Source organism: Lolium rigidum, chromosome 3, assembly GCF_022539505.1.
Source record: "Lolium rigidum isolate FL_2022 chromosome 3, APGP_CSIRO_Lrig_0.1, whole genome shotgun sequence".
NCBI lineage: Eukaryota > Viridiplantae > Streptophyta > Magnoliopsida > Poales > Poaceae > Lolium > Lolium rigidum.
The window spans coordinates 310,068,509-310,090,025 of NC_061510.1; the positions used below are offsets into that span (position 1 = coordinate 310,068,509).

Below are 21,517 nucleotides of genomic sequence, written 5' to 3' on the forward strand. Positions count from 1 at the left end.
TAGGCTCGATGAACTCCGTGTACTCGTCATACGGTATATCCACTGTGCCATGGTAACGAATCTTCAAAGGGTGAAGATCCGTTGTCCTCTCCGTCATATGAACAGCCCGGTTTTCCCTGTCATACTCTTGATCTAGGAGCCACACCATCCTACATGTTTACACAAATACACCATATTATGAGCAATACATACATGAGAATATATCCAAATAAGCCATCACAAATACATCAAATACATACATATACATTCATATCTAGGGATAGAACACCATATGAGTTATTCCTACACATACACATTCATGAAATTTGATGCCTAGGGTTCCTCCACAAATCTAGGATACATACATATCTAGGGTTCCTACACATACACATTCAACACTTACATACCCATTTCAACACATACATAGCCATTTCAAACATCTTTGGTTCAAACACAACCAACATTTCAACACATACATACATAGGATTTCAACACATACATGTAAAATTTCATATCTAGGGTTCCAACAAATCTTTGGTTCAAACACATATACTACAATGTAGATTCCACCAACATTAATTTCTATATCAATGGTTCATATCCAAATCCACCAACATAAATTTCCATGTCTAGGGTTCATACCCAAATCTACCAAATCCACCAACACTAGTGGATGAATCGGAGGGAATCGAAGGGGAATACCTTGAGGAATGGAGGAGGAAGGAGTTGGCCGGATAGATCTGACGAATCCTTGGTCGATTTGGTGGGGGGCCGAAGGGGAGGCGGGCGGCGGCGGCGGTTGGGGAAGAGAAACAGAGAAGAAGAGAAAAGAACTGGCTGGGTCGGGCTGGGGCGGGCGCGGGCGCCACACTTAAGTGGATGTGTGGGGCCCGTGGCATCGGCGCCACACATGCTAGTGTGGCGCCCGTTGCATCGGCGCCACACGTAGAGGCTCGCCAAAACGGCTAAGTCCCAGACGAATTGTCTCACAGTATGTTTTGGGCAATTACAAGTGCATGTGTGGCGCCGATGGGAGTGGCGCCACACATGCTGCCACGTCGGATGGGCGCACCAGCTCAGCGTCGAGGGCGCCACGTCGGCTGGGTGTGTGGCGCCGGCAGGAGGGGCGCCACACTGGCATGTGTGGCGCCGATGTGAGGGGTTAGATTGGTGAAATAGTTTCGCGGAGGGTCAGTCTGTGCTTTTCTTTAACTTTTGGGTTATTTTTGTGCAAATCGCCACGGGCTCGCTCGGCGTGGAGACACCGTGGAAGGCAGAAAGCAAAGGGAGCTGAAAAGCGGAGGGCTGCTGCCATTGCTGCTAGTCCAAAGAAGAAATCAAAGCAACAAAAGAACCCGCCGGATCAGGAGTTCAGGCATGTGACCAACATAATGGCTGGTAGCACTTCGGGAACATCTTCCAGTGATGTTCCAAGAGGTCATGGGATTAAAGATGTCATCAAGTTAGCTGTGCACTCTGGGGCGAAGGAATGCAGCGATCTGTTCTTCACCGCCACCAAGCTGTTCATGAATGTGGACTATAGTGAGATGTTCAGTGCTTTCGAGACCAATGAAGGAAGGCTCGATTGGCTGAACAGAATGCATGAAGAGAAGAAGAAGAAATAATGTATTTGTTTCCCTGGCCGCAAGAGATAGGTGGATAGATCAGTCCATGCATGTGTGAACTTGTGGGACAGTTTCAGCTTGCCATACCCTGGAAAAAGAGAGGAGGGATATAGGGGTTTCAGATTAGCATCCTTGCTACTGCTGAATGCTGGTGACGGTGGCAGACTGTGGACGTGTGGGAGAAATTGTTGTGAGAGCGTCCACAATCCTTAACTTGTTGAGAGAGAGAGTGGATATGTAATTTTTTAGTTTGCTGGCCTAAATGATCACAATTTTGAGTATCATGGATATAATATACTCCATCCAAGTCAATTTATATTTCACAACATATAATGATGGTGTTTTCACCTACCGCCGTGGGTAGCTCTTTTTGAACTGCTGCGTGTCCACTTCACTGTTGTCCTTGCCCATATTGCGTTCAGTGGCTACTACTGGAGCTAAGAGCATCTCCACTCGTCCCCCCGACGAGGCCCCCGGCGAGCGTTTTTTCCATCCGGACGGCGTAATTCGGCCCAGTCGCGCCCCCGGTTCCTCGTTTTCGTCCGGATTTGGGCCTAAATCCATCCGGCGATCCCACGCCATCCCCGGCCCCCGGGGAGCGCTCGGGGACTCCGGACGAGTGAAAAGCGGGGAAGGGCCCGATCTGTCGGTGACTCGACGCACGAACCCCACCGCCACGTCGCTCAAAATCTCCCCCACCCCTCGTATCTCTCTCGCCGCCGGCACCACCCCGCCGGCTTGTTGCCCGGATTGCGCCGCCACTCCTTCCCCACCTGCCTATATTCCGCCGTGTTTGGACGACGGTCTATCCGGCTGCTCTTCCGCCGGCCTGTTTTCCGGCCTGCTTGCTCGTCGTCGCTCGCGGCTCGGGTTGCCTCGACCACGCCCGTCAGGTGTTCGTCCATTTGCCTCGCCGGCCATGGACTCGGACGAAGAGGAGGAGCAGATGTTCGTCGAGCTTATGCAAGAAGAGATGGCAGCAGCCGCCCAAGACGAGGAGCACATGATGATCCTTGGTTGCTTGGCAAGCATGTACGGCGGACTGGCAACTCGTCGGCGTGGTGGGTCGGCACGAGGTCGCCGGAAGTGCAAGCCGAGACAGCGAATGGAGGGCTACTGCATGTTGTACGCCGACTACTTCGCCGACAATCCATTGCACGGTGAGAGTGTTTTCCGGCGTCGTTTCAGGATGAGCAGAAAGCTATTTCGGAAATTGTGTATGCCATCCGCCACTTTGATCCCTACTTCAGATGCAAGGCGGATTGCACTCGGTTTGGTTGGATTTTCGTCACTGCAGAAGTGCACAAGTGGCTATGAGGATGCTGGCGTATGGAGCTCCCGGTGATACTGCAGATGACTATCTTCGCATGGCGGAGTCCACCGCCCTTGATTGTTTCTACCGGTTCTGCAGGGACGTCATAGCAGTGTTCGGGGACTATTACTTGAGATCACCCACTGTCGAAGACACTCAGAGGATCCTTGCAACAAATGAAGCTAGAGGTTTTCCAGGGATGCTTGGAAGCATTGACTGCATGCATTGGCAATGGAAGAACTGTCCGTTTGCGTGGCAGGGAATGTACAAGGGTCACAAAAAAGGCTGCACTCGTGATACTTGAAGCAGGTGGCTACCCATGATCTTTGGATTTGGCACTCTTTCTTTGGTATGCCTGGATCCAACAATGACATCAACGTCCTAAACTGCTCCCCGGTCTTTTCCAAGCTTGTTGAGGGTCATGCTCCCCCGGTGGACTATGTGATCAATGGTCGGCACTACAACAAAGGATACTACCTTGCAGACGGTATCTATCCAAAGTGGGCAACATTTGTGAAGACGATCTCCAATCCTAGCACCCCCAAACTTTGCGAGTTTGTCAAGAAACAAGAAGCTTGCCGAAAAGACGTCGAGCGAGCATTTGGTGTCCTACAGCAGAGATTTGTCTGTCGTCCGGTTCCCCGCTATGACTTGGTCCAAAGATCAGATGTGGGAGGTGATGAACTGCTGTGTGTGCCTACACAACATGATTATTGAAGATGAGCGAAAGCATCCGGTTCCTCTGGCTGAGCTAGAAGCACCATATGAGAGAGAGGGTCCTCTTGCACAGCCTAATCACCAGGTGCCTCCATCATGGGCCGCCTTCATTGCTATGCGCCAGGAGATTCGAGACTCTACAATGCACCAGCTGCTGCAAGATGATCTGGTGGAGCACATATGGAGGCTCCGAGGCAACGCCAACGCCGACGCCAACTAGTCTGTCTTAATTTGTTTGAAAAATTGTGAAATTGTGTGCTTCATTTGTTTCAGCACTTGTTAAACATTGTACTGTTATCGCCGAATTTGTTTCAGCAATTCTCGTCCTCTTGTTTGCCGAACTTGTTAAATTTTATGTTGAATTTGTTTGAAATATGTCAAATGGTCGAGGTTGGGGGTTTCCTGCCGGGGGGACGGCTGGAACTTCGGCGCTCCCCACGCCAAATCTTCATCCAATCCGGACGAAAATTTCGCCGGATTTGGGCGTGGGGAGCGCCAACGAGTGGGGATGCTCTAATACGCTTTCCTCTTTTGTCTAGGGAGTTAAAAGCCTGAAGCAACTTTATACACGAGTGACCTTACGCACACGATGGGAATGCCAAAATGGTGAAAGAATCGTTGGGTATACTTTAGTGGTGATCGTCGTTGGCGGTGCCGCGTAGGTTCCATCGAGGAAGCCGAGCCATCCCTGGCCGGCAAAGTTGGGGATCACCTGAGTCCTCCATAGCAGAAAATTGGAGCTCGAGGCGCACCGTAATGGTGTTGGTGAACTGCGTGGGAAGAGAGGTGGGGAGAGTTGAGGTGATCGCGCCGGCAGCCAGGAACGCGGAGAGGGAGGTGGTGGAGGTATTGGTGGAGCTGGTGGCGCCGGCGGAAGTGGAGAGTTGCATCGCGAGATCGCAGGTCCTAGACGGGAACTCTGCTCTGATACCAAGTTAAGATGAGTATTTTGCCGTGAATGATCCCATCGTGGGGCTGTCTATTTATATAAGACACATGTACATCAAAGGAAGGCAATGATCACAAGCGATCAGCCATTGATATGGAGGATTACATCCTATCCTAGCTATTACACGGAGATATACAGAATCAATAGAATCAATGGAATATGCCTAACTGATCCTATGCTTAATAAGAGGGATAACTCTAAATGAGTTGCTGAAGAAGAAAGTTCAGGAAAAAGTCCAGGCAATTGCTTCTGAAGTTCCCATCTATGTGGCAGTGGTGATCAAATGCTGTGTTGGTGGCAACCTCTTTTCTCTGGTGCGTTCAAACACATACTCTTTTGTAAAAATGCTGATGTGGATTTGGCTCTTTGATCTCTACTGATTCTTTTCTTGAAATTTCAAGACCCTGATTTGCAATTTACTTGCCAAACTGGCATGTATAGGAAATTTCTTGTCAGCTGAATTAGCCACCGACTTGAAGCAGTAATTTATTCTGTTGCAATTGACACTTTGAAACTTTTAACTAGGCATTCTGCAAGGGATATGCTTCAGCTTATCTTCGAAGCAGAGATCAAACTCTCACGCTTCAGCTGAAGGACAAGGAGTGGGACACGACATTACACGTCAGGCCAAACAGTAAAGCCATTCATGGAGGCTGGTCGGAGTTTGCCATCGACAATGACCTTCGCCTGGGATATATTTGCCTCTTTGCAAAGAGGGGCATTAGAATTCTTGTGATGAGGATCCATATAGTTCGCAACTCAGGTATACTGCTGTAGCACAAGCTTCTAGTTCATGTTGCTGTTCCGAGTACTGGAATTATCTATGGTCCGTATGGCTTAAACTCGCTTATATCCTGCCATGAGAGAGTCCACTGCAGAACAACTTTATGTACGTTTTGTTTAGGTTTTTTACTGTTTGTTATGAAACCTTGTAGTATCCGAACTGAGGAAAAGTTGAATTCTGCTCTGCCTCTAATATCGTTTATGATCACTGATTATGATGTCTACAGGTGATCAAACATGCCGCAAGGAGACATGCTATAAGCTGTACTTCCATGTGCTGTTTCAACTGTCATTAGGATTTTAGCTCACCGGGAATAGCAGATAAAAGGTGTAGGATTAGGACCCTGTTTTTGTGTGAGCTAGAGAAGATGGGGATTATTTATTCAAACTGTTCTAAGGTAAAATGTTAGTTTGAGCACCTCTCCTGTTTATTGTTTCTTTCTTTTGAGGTTCACTCGCCTAGATTTCCATTTTGGTGTGTGGGACTTCTTCTTTTTTCATCTCAGTAACAAGCTGAATGAGTTGAGTTGTTTGATCGTACCTTCTCTGCTCTATATGTAGACCTAATGATGGGTTGAGTTGTTCTACATGCCCTCATAATTTTCCCTTTATGTGGCCTCGGGTTTTCTTTTCCAGGTCGAAGTGTCGAACTTGTTCGGCCGTTGGATTTTGCAACTTAATTAATAAAAAACTGTGTGCATCACTCGATGCAGAGACCCCTTTCCGAAAAGAATAAAATTGCTGAGCATCCTAATTGGACTACCATTTGATATCCTTCGGTCTTGAAATATGTGGAAACGAGTCTCCTTTCTCTTCATCTGTGGCCGATTTTTCTGTCCACCAGGGTACTGCGAGAGGCGAGATGGACGCCGCTTGTGAGGGCTGTGCTTTGTGGAGGGATCATTGCTATTGGGACCACAGGAAGGATGAGAAGAAGCCGTAGTTTTCTGTTCTAGCTTCAGATGATTTCAAGAATAGCATCGTGAGTTAACCCTTCCCTGGACTCCTAATCAATTCTTCTGCAGATTCATCTGAATCAGCGTTTCCTTCTAGATGTGCATCCCCCTCTCTCTATTTTGCTTCAGATAATATATGCACTAGTGAAGCTGTTCTTTCCTTGATTAAATATTTAAAGGGCTTCCTCACAAAAAAGAGAGCATTTTTAAATATTTAAAGGGCTTCCTTGTATATACTTAAATTTTCCTGGTATAGTTTGGCTTTGCCATCAAGTGGTTTAGAATATAGGAAGAGGGGAAAACACTATTGGACGAAAAATGTTTATCCCATGATGTGGTGCATGAGTTTATTTTGGTTAACTTGCCATGTCATTTGGGTAGGCATAAAATCTGAAAATGGCGCATGCATTTCCTGCAAATATTTGAAACTCAATGTCCCAAAAATGTTCAAATGATGAGAAATTATAACACTTAACCTATTATCTTGTCCTGCAACAGCATATACGGCGAAAAATTTCAGCCCATTTGAGAGGCAGGATCTCTGACACCATTAAGCTCATCGCTCCTAATGGTATCATGTATGATGTTGTGGTGAACTGGCAGATGGGCCAGGCAGTTCTTGGGTATGGCTGGGATGCATTTGTTGCTGCGCACCAGATAGAAGAAAATGACACATTCTTGTTCATGTACATTGGGGACTCCAACTTTGAGATTCGTATACTAGATTCAGACGGCTGTGAGAAGACGGCTTCCTATTTTCGACAACCCTCAGATTTTCTTGGAGCCTTTCCTCCCAATGTGCCTTGTGGTCTTCATTTGCCGAATGGTTAGTTTTATTTTTTGAACTACTGAACTAGAAGCAGTTGTAACAGTTTTAACAAGCAAAGAAAAAAAAAGTGCAGATGAATTTTCTTCTTAAAGTTTTGCAATGATTTTGTGACAATTGTACCAAACTTGATGTGCAGAACAAGCTGCGCCTAATCCAGGACACGTTCATATGCCAATTGAGTTTGACTATATCATGCCAACTGGATGCCATCTAATCCTGGAACAAGATGATAAAGTTCTTGAAATTGCCCGCACAATAAAGTCTGAGATCCCCTTGTATGTGGCAGTGATAAACAAATTTTTTTTCGCGAAAACGCAAAAGCCTTGCGTTTCGATGCATTGATAGAAAAGAGAGTTATATGTACAAGCCCCCCGAAAGGACACACCCGGCCATACAACTCAACCCAAGAAAAACTAGTCTAGGGGAGGAGCTGGCGGACACCACGGGCTCCCGCGTCCGCCCATTGCCGCGCGTCAGACCTAATGTCGTTGAATAGGGACGTCACCGAAGGCTGTGCGTTGTCGAATACCGCCGCATTCCGGTGTTTCCATATCCACCACGCCGTAAGCATGATTATCGACGAAGTTCCTTTGCGCAGCTGGCGAGGGGCGGTCCGCACAGCCAGCGACCACCACTCCGCGAAGTCACCCTCCACCGTGGGAGGACCTGAGGTGGATCGGATCCACGAGAGAACCTCAAACCACACCGTCCTGGATAATTTATTTGTTCTGTTAGCTACTCCAGTTCTTATGACCTATTGCTATTGGTCAGCACTGCATATTCTCATCTTTTTTCTGTTTTGTTCCTGAAGAACATACGATTACAGCTTGTGGACCATTTCAAAGAGGAGACAGCTAGTAGTACTATCAAACTAGTAGCCCCTAATTGCCACATATACACTGTTGGAGCTAGCAAGCACAGTGAGGATCAGGTTGTCCTCCGATCTGGCTGGGGTGCTTTTGTAGTTGCTAATCACGTACAAAAGAATGACATCCTCATTTTCAGTAGCAAGGAGAAACTCGCCTGAAAGTTCTCCGCTGGACCCAAGCGGTTGCCAGAAAGCCTCTCCATGTGTTGCCATGGAAGATGTCTACAACACTGGTGAAGATTCAGCTCAGATTACTGATCCACCCCCTCGTACAATTGAAACATTTGATCTGACCAGCTCTGACGATGTTCACATTGTGAGAGAAGATGGTAGAAGGTCACCTTGGTGGCAGAAACAGGTACCAGGTTGTGGTGCAAAAACAAGGAAGATAGTAGATAGCTTCAACGTCATCCCCGCATACACAATCAGGTCATTCTATTATAATTACCTTCCAGTTTTTTATCATGTTTTCAAGTACTTGTGGTTATTCGGTTGTCATTACGAGAATGGCCCATTTTTCAAGGTCCTTCCCGGCTTCCCTATATTTTAGCAAAACGGGTAAATCTGACTGGGGCACTTGAGAAGAAAGTTCAGGAGAAAGTCCAAGCAATTGGATCTGAACTTCCTATCTATGTGGCAGTGATGACCAAAGCCTGTATTTCTAGTTTTGGCAGACACATTATTCTGGTGAGTTCAAATACACTCTTTTGTTTGACTGCTAGTATGGATGTCGCTCTTTTAAATAGAAGGCCTCTTGGCCCAGCTTTATAGATAAAGCTACCAACACCATACAAAGTCAGGATACAAGAACGCAACATGAAACCACACAACCACGGCCCAGTCCGAGATCAGGAGTACATGGCCCCTAGCCAACACCACAAGAGACGATCCTAGAACAACAGATTCGATACAACGCCCTGAAACGGGTCGAAAGGTGACTAAAATGCAGCTCTAGTCCTCGCATGTAGCCTCCTGAGCTCGTCCCGCGCCACGTCCAGCAGCTCCCTGTCCCTCCGTCTGACCAGAACCCTCCATGACTGCATGTGGATAAGCATATGATAGAAAGCGTCAGCCGGGTTACCGATCAACTTCCCTTCGATAGTTAGTTTATTCCTAATATTCCAGAGCGACCAGCTAAGGGTCGCAAAGGTGAACCAAACTAGTCTACGAAGGGGGCCTGCCAGACCCTGTGCTAGCGCGATGAAGTCCCCAGCCCCTGCCGGGTTCCAATCGCAATGAAGGAGTTTCCTAACTCCAACCCACATGAATCTCGCCATGTGGCAGGTGAAAAAGATATGATTACAGTCCTCAATCTCTCCACACAACGCATAGTGGCCATCGGAGGGTCCCATCCTCTTGGCCACCTGCTCGCAAGACGGGAGCTTCCCTCTGATCAACTGCCACATGAAAATCTTGATCTTAGGGGGAACCCTAGTCCGCCAGATCTCCTTGAAATGTGTGACAGCCGCCCCCTGCAAGAGGCCATGGTACACGGACCTGGTCGAGAAGATCCCAGAGTTCTCGAGTGCCCAGGACACCTTGTCATTCTGCTCGTCCACCGGCAGCGCCTGTACTTCTCTGCACAGGTTGTCCCATTCCACGGCTTCCGCAAGACTAAACTGGCGGCGGAAATGGATGCGCCATTCGCCAGGAGTCCCCTCTAGCACCCTGGTCGCATGCACCGTAACATCTGGGTGGGTGCAACAGCTAAACAGGCGCGGAAACCGGGCGCGAAGGGGCCCCGGCCCCACCCACCAGTCTTTCCAGAAATAGGTCCACTTCCCATTGTGAACCGAATGCTTCGCCCCAAGCTTGAAGTGCCATTTAATTTTCTGGATGGCATTCCAGAATTGTGATCCCCTCACCGGCACCTCCTTGGAGAAGAAGTCATGGGTGCCAAGATATTTGGCCCGAAGAAGGTCCGCCCACAGGCCCTCCTCGTTCTGGTAGATCTTCCAGATCCACCGGAGCATCAGCGCAATGTTCATGAGTTTGGTGTTGAGGATCCCCAAACCCCCACCTCCCTAGGTTTACACACCGTCGCCCAATCGACCATGTGGTACTTCCTAGAGTTCCCGACTCCTTCCCAGAAGAATCGGGACCGAGACCTATCCATCGCATAGTGGGTCGAGTCATGCAGGAGGTAGACCCCCATAGCGAACATCGGTAGGCTCGAGAAACAAGAGTTAGTGAGCTCCAACCTCCCCGCAGAGGCCAGAAAGAGGCCCTGCCAGGGATCTACCCGATGACCCACCTTTTTCGGGAGGAACTCCCAGTCCGCCACCCTAAGCGGACCACCGCTCACCGGGAGCCCAAGGTACCGCAAAGGGTAGGATCCCAGCTTGCAGTTCAGAAGGTTAGCCAGCCTACGCTTCTCCTCAGCTGGGACCCCTGTCACCAGTACCTCGCTCTTGTCAAAGTTAATCTTCAGACCCGACATGTTCTCGAAGCATAAGAGGAGGAATTTGAGGTTGGCAATGCCTAGATCCGTAGGCTCGATCAGGATCATCGTATCGTCGGCGTACTGCAGGTGGGTGACCCCCCCCGGGGATCAGATGCGACACCACCCCTTTGATGTGGCCTACCAAGTTAGCCCTAGCCAGCATGGCTGCTAACGCATCAACAAGGAAATCAAAGAGGATCGGGGATAGTGGGTCGCCCTGACGCACACCCCGAGCGTTCCGGAAGAAAGGTCCCACCTCTCCATTAACATTGATGGCCGTTTGGCCACCCCTGACCAACTGCATCAAGTGATGGACCACCATGGCCGAGAAACCCTTTCTCAACAGCACTTCCTGGAGAAAGTCCCAATTGACTCTGTCATAGGCCTTCTCAAAATCAAGCTTGAGGAGGAGGCCCCCAAGCCTCTTCACTCGCAGCTCGTGCATGATCTCATGTAAAGCTAGCACCCCCTCATGTAGACATCTCCCACAGATAAACGCAGTTTGACTACGGTCGATCGTCCTATGAGCAAGCGGCGCCAGACGGATAGCGAAAGCCTTGGCCACAAACTTGAAAATGACATTAATAAGAGCTATGGGCCTGAATTGCTTGATAGTATCCGCGCCTTTGACCTTGGGGATCAGCGTAATAATCCCAAAATTGAGCCGCGCCACATCCACCCTACCAAGGACAAAGTCGTTCAGGAGCGTGAGAATATGTCCTCGCAAGATTCCCCAAAATCTCTTGAAGAAAAGGACCGGCAGACCATCCGGCCCCGGTGCCGAGTCCGGCTTCATACTCAGGAGGACCTCATCCAATTCCTCAAGCGTGAAGGTGATTTCCAGCGCAAGGTTCTCGCCCTCCGAGATCCTCTTGTCCCTCTCCCAGAGGTCGGAAGCTAAGGAGAACACCCTCTCCTCCCCAGACGCCCCCATGAGCCCCCGATAGAAGTCATAGACATGCTCCATCAGGTCTCGCTGGTCGTCCACCTCCCCCTGAGGTGTAAGCAGGCACGGGATGGAGCACTTCCGCCGCCGGCCGTTGGCGATGGCGTGGAAGTATTTGGTGCATGAGTCCCCCTCGAGGGTCCAACGCACCCGACTCCTCTGCTTCCAGTATTCCTCCTCCATCCGGTCGACCAAGAGCAACTGGTCCTCCAGATGATACCTAAGGGACCAACCCTCCTCATCTAAACCCGTCCCATCAGCCTGCCGGTCCAGTTCCTCTACCTGGGAAAGCAGATTCTCCTTGAAGAGTCGTTTCTCCTTGCCTAGGTTGGCTCCCCAGCCTTTGAGAAAACGTCGCAGGTTACAGGCCACGCACTGCCATAGTTCAATGCAATCCCGATGCGGACCAAATTCAAGCAGAAAGTGGTTGAGTTTAGACAGCACAAGCTCCCCGAAGCCGTGGACACTAAACCACCAGATTTGGAAGAAGAACCGTGGTGGTGGACACCTCACTGCCTCCCCACTGTCCAACAGAAGTGGGTTGTGGTCAGAGCCAATCCTCGTAACGGCCGTGACCGAGCAAAGCGGAAAGCGCGCCTCCCAGGTTGTGGACACAAAGACCCGATCCAGGACACACCTAATAGGGTTAAGCTGCCTGTTGGTCCAGGTGTACCGAGCCCCTGCCCGGTTTAGTTCCCGCAAAGCCATGACAGCAATGGAATCATTGAACCGGCGCACCCTAGCCCAGTCAATGTTGTCGGTACTCTTATCCCCAGCAGAGCGGATGAGATTGAAGTCGCCGGCGATCACCAGAGGGACCTGACAGTCGGTGACCGCCCTCTCCAGTTCCCCTAGGAACTCATCCGTCCTCCCATGGTCCGCTGGGCCGTACACCAGCATGAAACACCAAATCATGTTGATGTTGCGCTGGAGAATCTTAGCAGAAATGAAGAAACCCCCTTTCCTCCATTCCCCCACCTCGAAGGTTTAGTCCCGGAAACCTAGAAGTAGGCCTCCCGAGTGTCCGTTTGCTGGAAGCCAATTCCAGGCAAACTGTCCCCCGCACTCGAGGCTCCGGAGCTCCGCCGCCGTAAAATCCTGCCTAATCGTCTCTTGTAGGCCGAGGATGTCCAGCCGGTTGCTACGCATGTAGTCTCTGAGCTGAGTCCGGCGCCCCTCGCGACCGAAGCCCCTCAGATTATACGCAAGTGCTCTCATTTGGTCGACTTCTTCTTTGTTTGCCCCTTCCTGACCGCTAAGGTCGCGCGTCGTGGGCGAGAGACGCGCACACCCCTCCCCGAACCAGACCCCTGTCCAGGGGAGGACACCGCTGCTGGCAAAAGGCCCTCAGCCACCCCGGCTGAGTGCGCCTCCGCAACCGGTGCCCCAGCTGGCCCGGCAGGTAGGGTCCCCTCCCCCTCCACCGAGACAGGCTGCGCAGCCTCCCTGGCCGCACGCGCCGCCAGCTCAAGCTCCTTGCGGGCGGCAACTTCCGCCAACGCCGCCTGCACACACTCCTTAGCCCTGATGAGAGAAATGGCCTCCACCGGCGTCCCGGCCGCCAGAGTGAAGACCACACAACTGTCCGCCGCAACCGCAAGCAAGTGATCATCGGAAAGAGAATCAAGGGCGGTGAAATTACCTGTCTCGAGGTTCTTCTCGGCCGCCCGCCTCTGCGCCTTCTCCATGATCGGCTTGTTCGCCGCCATCCCCTTGTTCCTGGAGCTCTTCCTCGCCGTCTTGGTACCGGGCCTGCTCCCCCCAACGTCCACCGTGATCGTCTTGGAGCGCCGACCACGCGCCGCCGGGGGCACCACACCAACCTGCACCACTTCCACCCCAACAGACAACTGCCGGGCCTCCGACGCCACGCCGGTTGAGCCGCCAGCGCCCGCCGCCAGCCCGCGAGGTCCCAGCGGGGTCAGGGGCGCAGCCAGGGCCCCCGCACGCCCGTCCACCGAAGGGCTGGACGGCACCCAGTCCGACGCCGGGTCCAGCACCTGCGACGCCGTCTCCCCTGAGAGTAGGTCGGCGTCCAAGCCCACGTCGAGAGCGCAGCTCTTCTTCGTCGCCACACCTTCCGCGTCCACCTCCGTGATCACCGCCTTGGAGGCCTCCCCGGCCACCAACGCAGGGAACACACGCAAGTTGGAGCCATACTGGTTAAAGAGCCCAGCCTCCGCCCTGCTCAGCTGCGGCATGCTGAGGGAGCCCAGCACCGCCGCCAGCCTCGTCGCGCCCTCATCCCCACCCTTCTGTGACTTGACCTCGCCACCCTGGCCTTGATCCTTGTCGCCACTCTTCTTCCATCCGTGCCGGTTCCACGCCTCGTGGCTGTGCTCCTCCGACTCATCATGCCCAGCATCATCCCTGGGAGGAGCCGGCGGCTTAGGAGGCCCGCCATCCTCAGCCCCACCCGGGCCCCGCCGGCCCAACTCCGCCTGCACCCCAATGGTGTACGGCTCGCCGTTGACCGTGAGCTGCACCGACCCCTTGACCCGCTCAGGGAACCGGCACTGGAACCTCATCCTCACCAGCTCCGTCGCCCATTTCCGGAGAGAGAGCTCGTCAACCTCCAAGGGCATGCCGATCATCACCATGCCGGCCATCAGCCTGTCCTTCTCGATCATGTCCCTTGGCAGACCTGTCAGCTGAACCCAGGTAGAGGGAAAGGCCTTCCCTGGCTTCGGGGCGAGGAAAGCCTCCCTGATGCTGACCTCGGCCTTGCTCAATGGTAGGTAAAGCTTGTCGCTGCCGGTACTCACCTTGAGGGTAGCTCGGGAGGGGAAGCGCACCGTAAACTCGGACTCCGACACCTTGGACACTTGCCAATCCCATAGATCATCAACCAGGTTCTTGAGCTCATCGGATAGCTGAATCGCCGAGCGCGGTTGCTGCTTGTCAAACTTGATGACCGCTACAAACTGGTCGCCCTGCTCCACGTCCCGGATGGGCTCCACCTCAATGTTGTAAAAGCCACCCCCGGTGATGGCGAAACCCATCGCCTGCAGCCTCAACTCTTTCCCACGAGTTGGGCAGTTGGCCGAGATGTGGCCCTCCTTGCTACACAGCACACATAGGGGGTCAAACTCGCACTCCGATTGGAAGTGCCCGGCGCGCCCGCATCGGAAGCACTCCCCGCCACTGCCCTGGCCCGGCTGCTGCCCGCCAGCTCCCTTGGCCTTGCTCTTGCCTTTGTGCTGCCCGGCCGCTCCCTGCGCCGGTGGCTTGTTCCCGGTAGCCGCCGGTGCGCCGTGGTTGGCTCCCTGCCCACCCCCGGCGCAGCCCCGCGACCCCGACGGCTGTTGATGACTCCTGTCGCGTGGCCCCTCATGGGAGCTCCTTCTCCCGCCATCCCTCGCAAGTGCCCTGCCACGCTGCTCCTCTTCACCCCAGCGGCCGCCGTCTTGGCGCCCCTCGGACGACTGCCACCGCCTATCCCCATCCTCGAAACGCCGCTTGTGCCCTCCCTGGCCGGCGCCGCCGTGGTTGCTGTTGTCGCCGTAGGAGCGCTGGCCGCCATTGCTTGGAAGGTTGTTGTTGCCGTAGGATTGGCGGCCGTCGCCGCCGCCGCCGCGGTCCGCCCCGCGCTCGACGCCGCGGTCGCCGCCCGCCCCGCCTCTCGCGTCACTCCGGTCACCTCTCCATTCGCCGCCGCGTCCTCCGCCCCGTCGATCCATGCGAACCACCTCCGCAAAAGAGCGTGAGAGCGGAGGAGGTGCAGGAATCTTGCGCAGTTGCCTTGCCCCTTTTCGCCGCCGCCTCACCTCCGAAGCTCTCGCAGGGAACCCTAAGTCTGGTGAAGTGCATCCCTTTGCAAGCCAGATCCACTTAACCCCGGTGTACTGGGCCAGGTGGGCCGGGCCAGGCTCCGCCCGGGCCGTAACCACCGCAGCCTCCCGCCCCAAGGGCCTCGCTTGGCCAGAAAACTCCCCCTCCGGCCCAGACACGAAGGGCCTCAGGAGCAGCAGCGGGTGGGCCGCAGCATCCAGCTCCAGGCCCAACACGGGAGCTTCCGCTGGGAGGCCCACCGCGGCGGCCCGGCCACCAACTTCCGCCGTCTCCCCTGGCGGCGCCGAGTGCCGGCCAGCCTCCTCTGGCTGGCGGCACTCCCTGACCGCCGGAGCCGAGCGCCGCGCCATCCCCAGGCACGCCCCAGCCGCCGGCCTACGCCGCGCCTCCGGCCGCCGTCCCGAAGCATCTCCCAGGCGCCAAAAGCGCCCCGCTCCACGAAAAGGGATCCCTTCCCGCCGGGAGCGAAGGCCGCCCTCCGCCGATGACGGAGAGAGCCCCCCAGCTCTGCCGCCCGAGCAATGAAACTCCCCAGCGTCGCACGCGCCGGCGGAGAGGACGACGGCGAAGCCAGATCAGGTCCCTCCTCCCCGGAAGCGCCAGCAAAGTTGTCCGCCTCATCCTCACTCTCCAGATCTGAAAAAGAAGACCAGAACCTTCCCAGCGGCTCCTTCCGCACCAGCTCCGGCGTCCCGCCGCCGGCGACCCAGACCGCATCTCCCACCGCGTCTAGATGCCTCGCCGGGGCGTCCCCAGACCCGCCGCAGATCTCAACGCCCGTACCGTCGCCGTTTGAATCGCCAACCCCCGTACGGATGGGTGTAACGGTTCGCTCCATCTCCAGCCGCCAACCCCCACGAGTGCATCGGTGCTCGGATGTCGCTCTTTGATCTCTAGTTTAGTAGGCCACTGATTAATTCTGTGACATGTCAAGCTTATAATGCGAAAAACATGTATGCCTAGCCCACTTCTTATCAGCTGCATTTGGTGTCAACCTGAAATTGTCCATTTTTCAGTTGCCATTGACACTTTTATACTTTGACTAGAAATTCTGCGAGGAATATGCTTCAACCTAAGCAGTGGTTAAACTCTCACGCTTCAGCTGGAGGACAAGGAGTGGCACACGACATTATACGTCATTCCAAAACGTAAAGCCATCCATGAAGGATGGTCCAAGTTTGCCTCTGACAATGACCTGCGCCAGGGAGACATCTGCCTCTTCGCAAAGAGGAGCACCGTGCACGGCAAGTCTTGCGATGAGGGTCCATTTCGTTCGCAAGTCGGGTGTGCTGCTATAGCTCAACCAACTACTGGAATTATCTAGGTCTGTATGGCTGAAACTATGTGATACCCTGCCATGAGAGGAGAGAGCCAAGTGCGGAATTATTTGATGTTTCGTTAAGGTTGTTGACTGTTTGTTAAGAAACTGTACTAGTATCTGACCTGAAGAAAAGTTGAATTATCCTCTGCCTCTGATACCGTTTAATATTCATCATAAATGTTGGTGGTTTAGTTCATATTTGAGCTAATTTAAACTAAAACCCCAACAGTTAAATAGATATGGAAAATAATCGTTCCCCTCCCCCTCCCGTGAGGGTCCCACAAGTGACAAGGGGGAGACCCTAGCCGCGCTGGACGAAGGCCACTGCACCTAACTCTCCTCTCCTCGCTGCCGCCGAGGCGCGCTGATGGGCGAAGCCTGGTCAGTGTCTATGGTGGCGGGGATAACTCTCCCTTCGCTCGGTGGTGGGTAGCGTGTGCTGGCGTGAGGCATGCTGGCAGGGGAGGCCGTGGACGTGCATGAGAGGGTTGCACGGTGGTGGTCCGATGGCGGCATTGGTTGGACCCACATTTGACTGCTGGTGGCCAGCGAGGTCCTGGCTCTGAGTGGCACGATTGACTACGGCTGGCGTGGATGCGCGTCCAAGGCGGCCGCTACTGCCTCAACACGGCGGGCAGCGATGGCAATGCACTCGGGCCAAGCGACGGTGGCGCAGCACACAACACTGCTTCTAGCGTAGGTGGTCGTAGGGTGCGTGAGTGGCTACAAACGGAGGCGGAGGTTGGTAGGCAGGGGTGGCCCTGGTGCAGCAACGCGGTGGTGGGAACTTGAAGGGTCTGATCTAGGCTTGGATGGGCCCGAAGAGGGCATGTTGTGTCCTTGTTGTTGCGTCCGGCCAGCAATCTGTGGAGGGCGAACCCCTCAGGTTGGCTGCTTCCTGGCCATGTCCGACGATTGTTTCTTCGCTGACTTACCTCGCCCGAGTCAATGGCTTGCAGTGTGGCCAAGTCCGACGGTTGTTCCTTCCCTGACGTACCTCGCCCCGGGTGGTGGATTGTGCAGGTGGCTCTACGGCTTGCAACGTGGTGTTGGTGATGGTCCTGTCCTTTGGTCATTTTGGTGGCAAGTCGTAGATAAGGGAGTCCCTGATTGTGTTGGCGCTTAGGCAAAGATCGCGTTTTGAAGGCCGAGCTTGGGGACAGAGTGTAGACCGATGGTGGGCATGGACGAAGGTTTTTCGGGTGAAAGCTCTAGCTACGTTTTGGCGCCAACGTTATGCATGTGGGTATTGTTACTTTCTTGGGGGTGGCATTGAGGGCACCTTCTCCGTGTTAGGGCTCCACGGTGAAAACCCTTGACCGTCATTCTTTGCGACGGCAGCGTGTCACGTCATTACACACATGGAGGCATCGTCGTGGAGCACTATTAACCTCGGTCTCGTTCTTGTTGCCGGTGGCAAATTCTTGGTTCTTATTCTTTTTTATTTATCGTTTATCTCTTGTGTAAGAGGTTCTCATCATCACCATTTATCAGTTCGGCCAATGTGGCTTTATTTGTAAAGTAGGATGAAAGCATGTTTCCAAGAGGTCTACTAAGGAGACTAGATGCACCTCTGATGGTTTGATTACACTATGGAAGTCAACCATAGCTACAGAGTTTGATTCCATGTCCATGAGGTGATCGATCGTGCATTTCTACTATCAGTTTCTTTTTCTGTCTTGTGATTGGCCAGCTGAATTCTATCATGGTGATGATGGAAAGATCCTTTTAATCATAATGAATCCTAGATTTTTGTAATGTCACTTATTTTGAAAAAATGTTTCCTTGTGTAGGCAGACATATGCCAGTTGGGCGTGGACCAAAGGAAGTTAAACATGTTAGCAATGCAATATTGCGATAACACAAAAAGGAAGAACAAACCAATGCTTTTGTCACATCTTACCCTGATCTGACACTGTTGTGCTATTTACGTTCTTTCTATATTGTGTTTTGTCTTATTAGCATTGACATATGTGTGTCAACGGTTATGGTGTTAGAATTCCTGAATAGTGGTTCATTACTAGGTTGCACAAAAATAATTATTCCTTAACGTGAATTGCAGATATGCCCCCTGTTTCCAAAGAAGTAACAGAGAAGATGTCAAAGAGTGATCCATCGCCTGCTATGTTTATGGAATATGATGAGTTTCTCATGATATTTTCTCTTCATTGACAATCTTTATCTATCATTCCATGCAACCTCATCCGGAGGTGTTTGAATGCTGAAATATATCACTTGTCTAGGATCGATATTGTAGGGTAATCCTTGTCTGCCCATGCAACAAATTGAAGACCTAGCTACTATACTTACATGTTACATTTTTCTATACTTACAAGTTATTACTTTTCTATGATTTTTGTAACCAGCGCATAAATTGTGCATTGCGGTCTTCTATTGTTGAAGGCATGTGCATTTCTTTGCTTCCATAGCAATCAGAAGCTCATAAATTTCATAATTATGAATCTTGTAGTGAAGAAACACTCATGAATATAATTGTCAAGAAGTACTGCATCAGTTCATTTGTAACTTATTGTGTTATCCCATTACACTTGGTTTAGATTGCAGTAATCAAAAAAATATTTTACACACGAAAAGAGAACTGCTGTTTCCTTTCTCCTCCTTTACACACAAGCATCATGATCATCTTCAGGGAGCATGTTCTAGGATCATGTTCAAATCAGGCAATTCTTGTGGAGGAATGAAGTTCAGATCTAACATCATGAATGCGGTGGCAGGCTGCGACATAGGGGACTAGAAAGAGAAGTTTCTAAAATATTACAAAGCGATAGATGATTGTCTAGAGTAGCATTACCTGGAAGGGAATATGGATCCAAAATGCACGGTGTGACTTCAGTTACAATTAAGAGACATTGAGCACCACCTAAGCTCAGATTGGCACTAAATGCATGAGAAGAAAGGGAAATTTGGAGTCCATTGCTTCCAAGTCTGAATGGCAAGCATGTACCCAAGGTATTTCTTTGTACCCTAAGACGAGGCCATGAAAAATAAGATACACAGAAACATTTGCTCTCTGATGTACTCTATTTTCCACCCCCACTCACATGCAGTTTGATGGCACAAGTTTGAATGCTGCCTGTTAGCATGCCACTTCAATAACTAGCCGCAGGCCTATAAGTCCATCTGTCTCAAAAAACAAAGTACAGATTGTGAACGCTCAAAATATCACTTTACTTAATATTGGTGGGCATCAACCTAGCGTATGAATTCTTCTTTTAAGCATGAGTTATAGGTAATGCTTTTAATCCTATGGCAATAAATGTGAATGTAAATCCTCATATAAGCTACTCCTATGTTTCAATAACTTTTTCTCCGTTTCCATATGTTCTTCTTGGTCACCTTCATGCATGCTCTATCCACCACATATTCTCCAATGATAATATATGATGAATGCAAAATGCTTAATATTTGATGCATCTAATTCCCGCAGCAACGCGCGGGGTATCATCTAGTATGCATAACGACAACGGCATTTATGTGTCTTTCGAAGGTTATGTAAGAATCATTAGTGGAGAATAACGACCCAACCACATAACGATGTCATTCCTCAAGCTGCTCTTCTTTGATTTCCAAAAGTTCTACTTGCCCCATCATACATTTTTGATAGAGATAGTATATTCCATCTGTTATTAATTCAGTGCTAAATATGTCTACCCTTCTACTCATTTTTTTTGCATATGAATCACTTGCTTCTCTAATTTTGTTCTGCTAGAAATAAATATGATAGTATGCAATTCACTCGATCAATAAAGTAAGTAGTTTTTAATGTCTTCATCAAGATTACAAAGACTATCGATATATTTGTAAAGATTATTTACTTTCCTACTACATTATAGATATATTTCTCTTGCAGAATACAAATATTCTGTTAAGTCTTTTGTAGTGGTGGATGATGCACATTTTGAGGGGCCTAAAATCAGTAGTCATGCTTAAACTAGTTATATTGTTTTTCTTGAGTGGGGTGTGATGGGGGGGGGGGCATTGGCCCCCTTGACCCTAGAAAAGATAAGGCGAGGTCGTAGCGAGGCAAGGGGAAAGGGGACAGATATATAGCTAGGACCGGTTTTGCTCACATTTGCTTCGTTAAGAGAGCAGAAAATCACCCCAAATATCATTAGCTCGTGTGCTGTGTGTTCGCTACTAGCATGGACTTGTCGCATGCTCAATTTCCAGCGTACTTTAGTTTCTTCAATCCATTGAGTTTTGCCTCTCTTCGCTAGCTCCTGCTTTTGGAATCAGTCGACCAAGCTCCCAGAGAAGAAAACCTCTTAAATAGCATTGCATCCCTCTACTTGCTTTAGCTACACCCTGCCCATTTTCATGCAAGATACGACACCTCCACGTGAAAGCTTTGCTGAATGCCGATGGCCCTACGGCATTATATTGTAATCGGCGACAAGCAAATAACGAAAAACGATAAAGGAAAACACACATAGACATGGAATACCTCTTTCAACACAGAAGGGAAAACAACGGGCGGTAGCCAGCAAATATTTCACTATATCGGGGAGTGTTTACAAATACCGGTGGTTATCTTATAATCCGATAAACCTTAGTTGTGGCTTACAAGAGGTATATATACCGCGCGGGGGGGGGGGGTGGCGGCTGATGGCGTGTATTTCACACGTTCGTTGGGCAACCCCAAGAGGAAGGTATGATGCGCACAGCAGCAAGTTTTCCCTCAGAAAGAAACCAAGGTTTATCGAACCAGGAGGAGCCAAGAAGCACGTTGAAGGTTGATGGCGGCGGGATGTAGTGCGGCGCAACACCAGAGATTCCGGCGCCAACGTGGAACCTGCACAACACAACCAAGCTACTTTGCCCCAACGAAACAAGTGAGGTTGTCAATCTCACCGGCTTGCTGTAACAAAGGATTAACCGTATTGTGTGGAAGATGATTGTTTGCAGAGAAAATAGTAAAAACAAGTATTGCAGTAGATTGTATTTCAGTATTAAAGAATGGACCGGGGTCCACAGTT

The 21,517-nt window shown here is 51.1% G+C and overlaps 2 protein-coding genes across 2 annotated transcripts; both read left to right on the top strand.

Annotated features, from left to right (window-relative positions):
- Positions 1-4,389: 4,389 nt before the first annotated feature.
- Positions 4,390-6,341, top strand: LOC124696839 (B3 domain-containing protein LOC_Os12g40080-like). Its single transcript, XM_047229500.1, has 5 exons — positions 4,390-4,567; positions 4,772-4,896; positions 5,108-5,345; positions 5,593-5,763; positions 6,210-6,341. Exons 1-4 carry the CDS (start codon positions 4,390-4,392, stop codon positions 5,667-5,669), a joined length of 618 nt encoding a protein of 205 aa, XP_047085456.1. The 3' UTR covers positions 5,670-5,763; positions 6,210-6,341.
- A 484-nt stretch (positions 6,342-6,825) lies between these two features.
- Positions 6,826-8,177, top strand: LOC124696840 (B3 domain-containing protein Os03g0620400-like). Its single transcript, XM_047229501.1, has 3 exons — positions 6,826-7,147; positions 7,287-7,435; positions 7,962-8,177. Exons 1-3 carry the CDS (start codon positions 6,898-6,900, stop codon positions 8,175-8,177), a joined length of 615 nt encoding a protein of 204 aa, XP_047085457.1. The 5' UTR covers positions 6,826-6,897.
- The last annotated feature ends 13,340 nt before the right edge of the window (positions 8,178-21,517 follow it).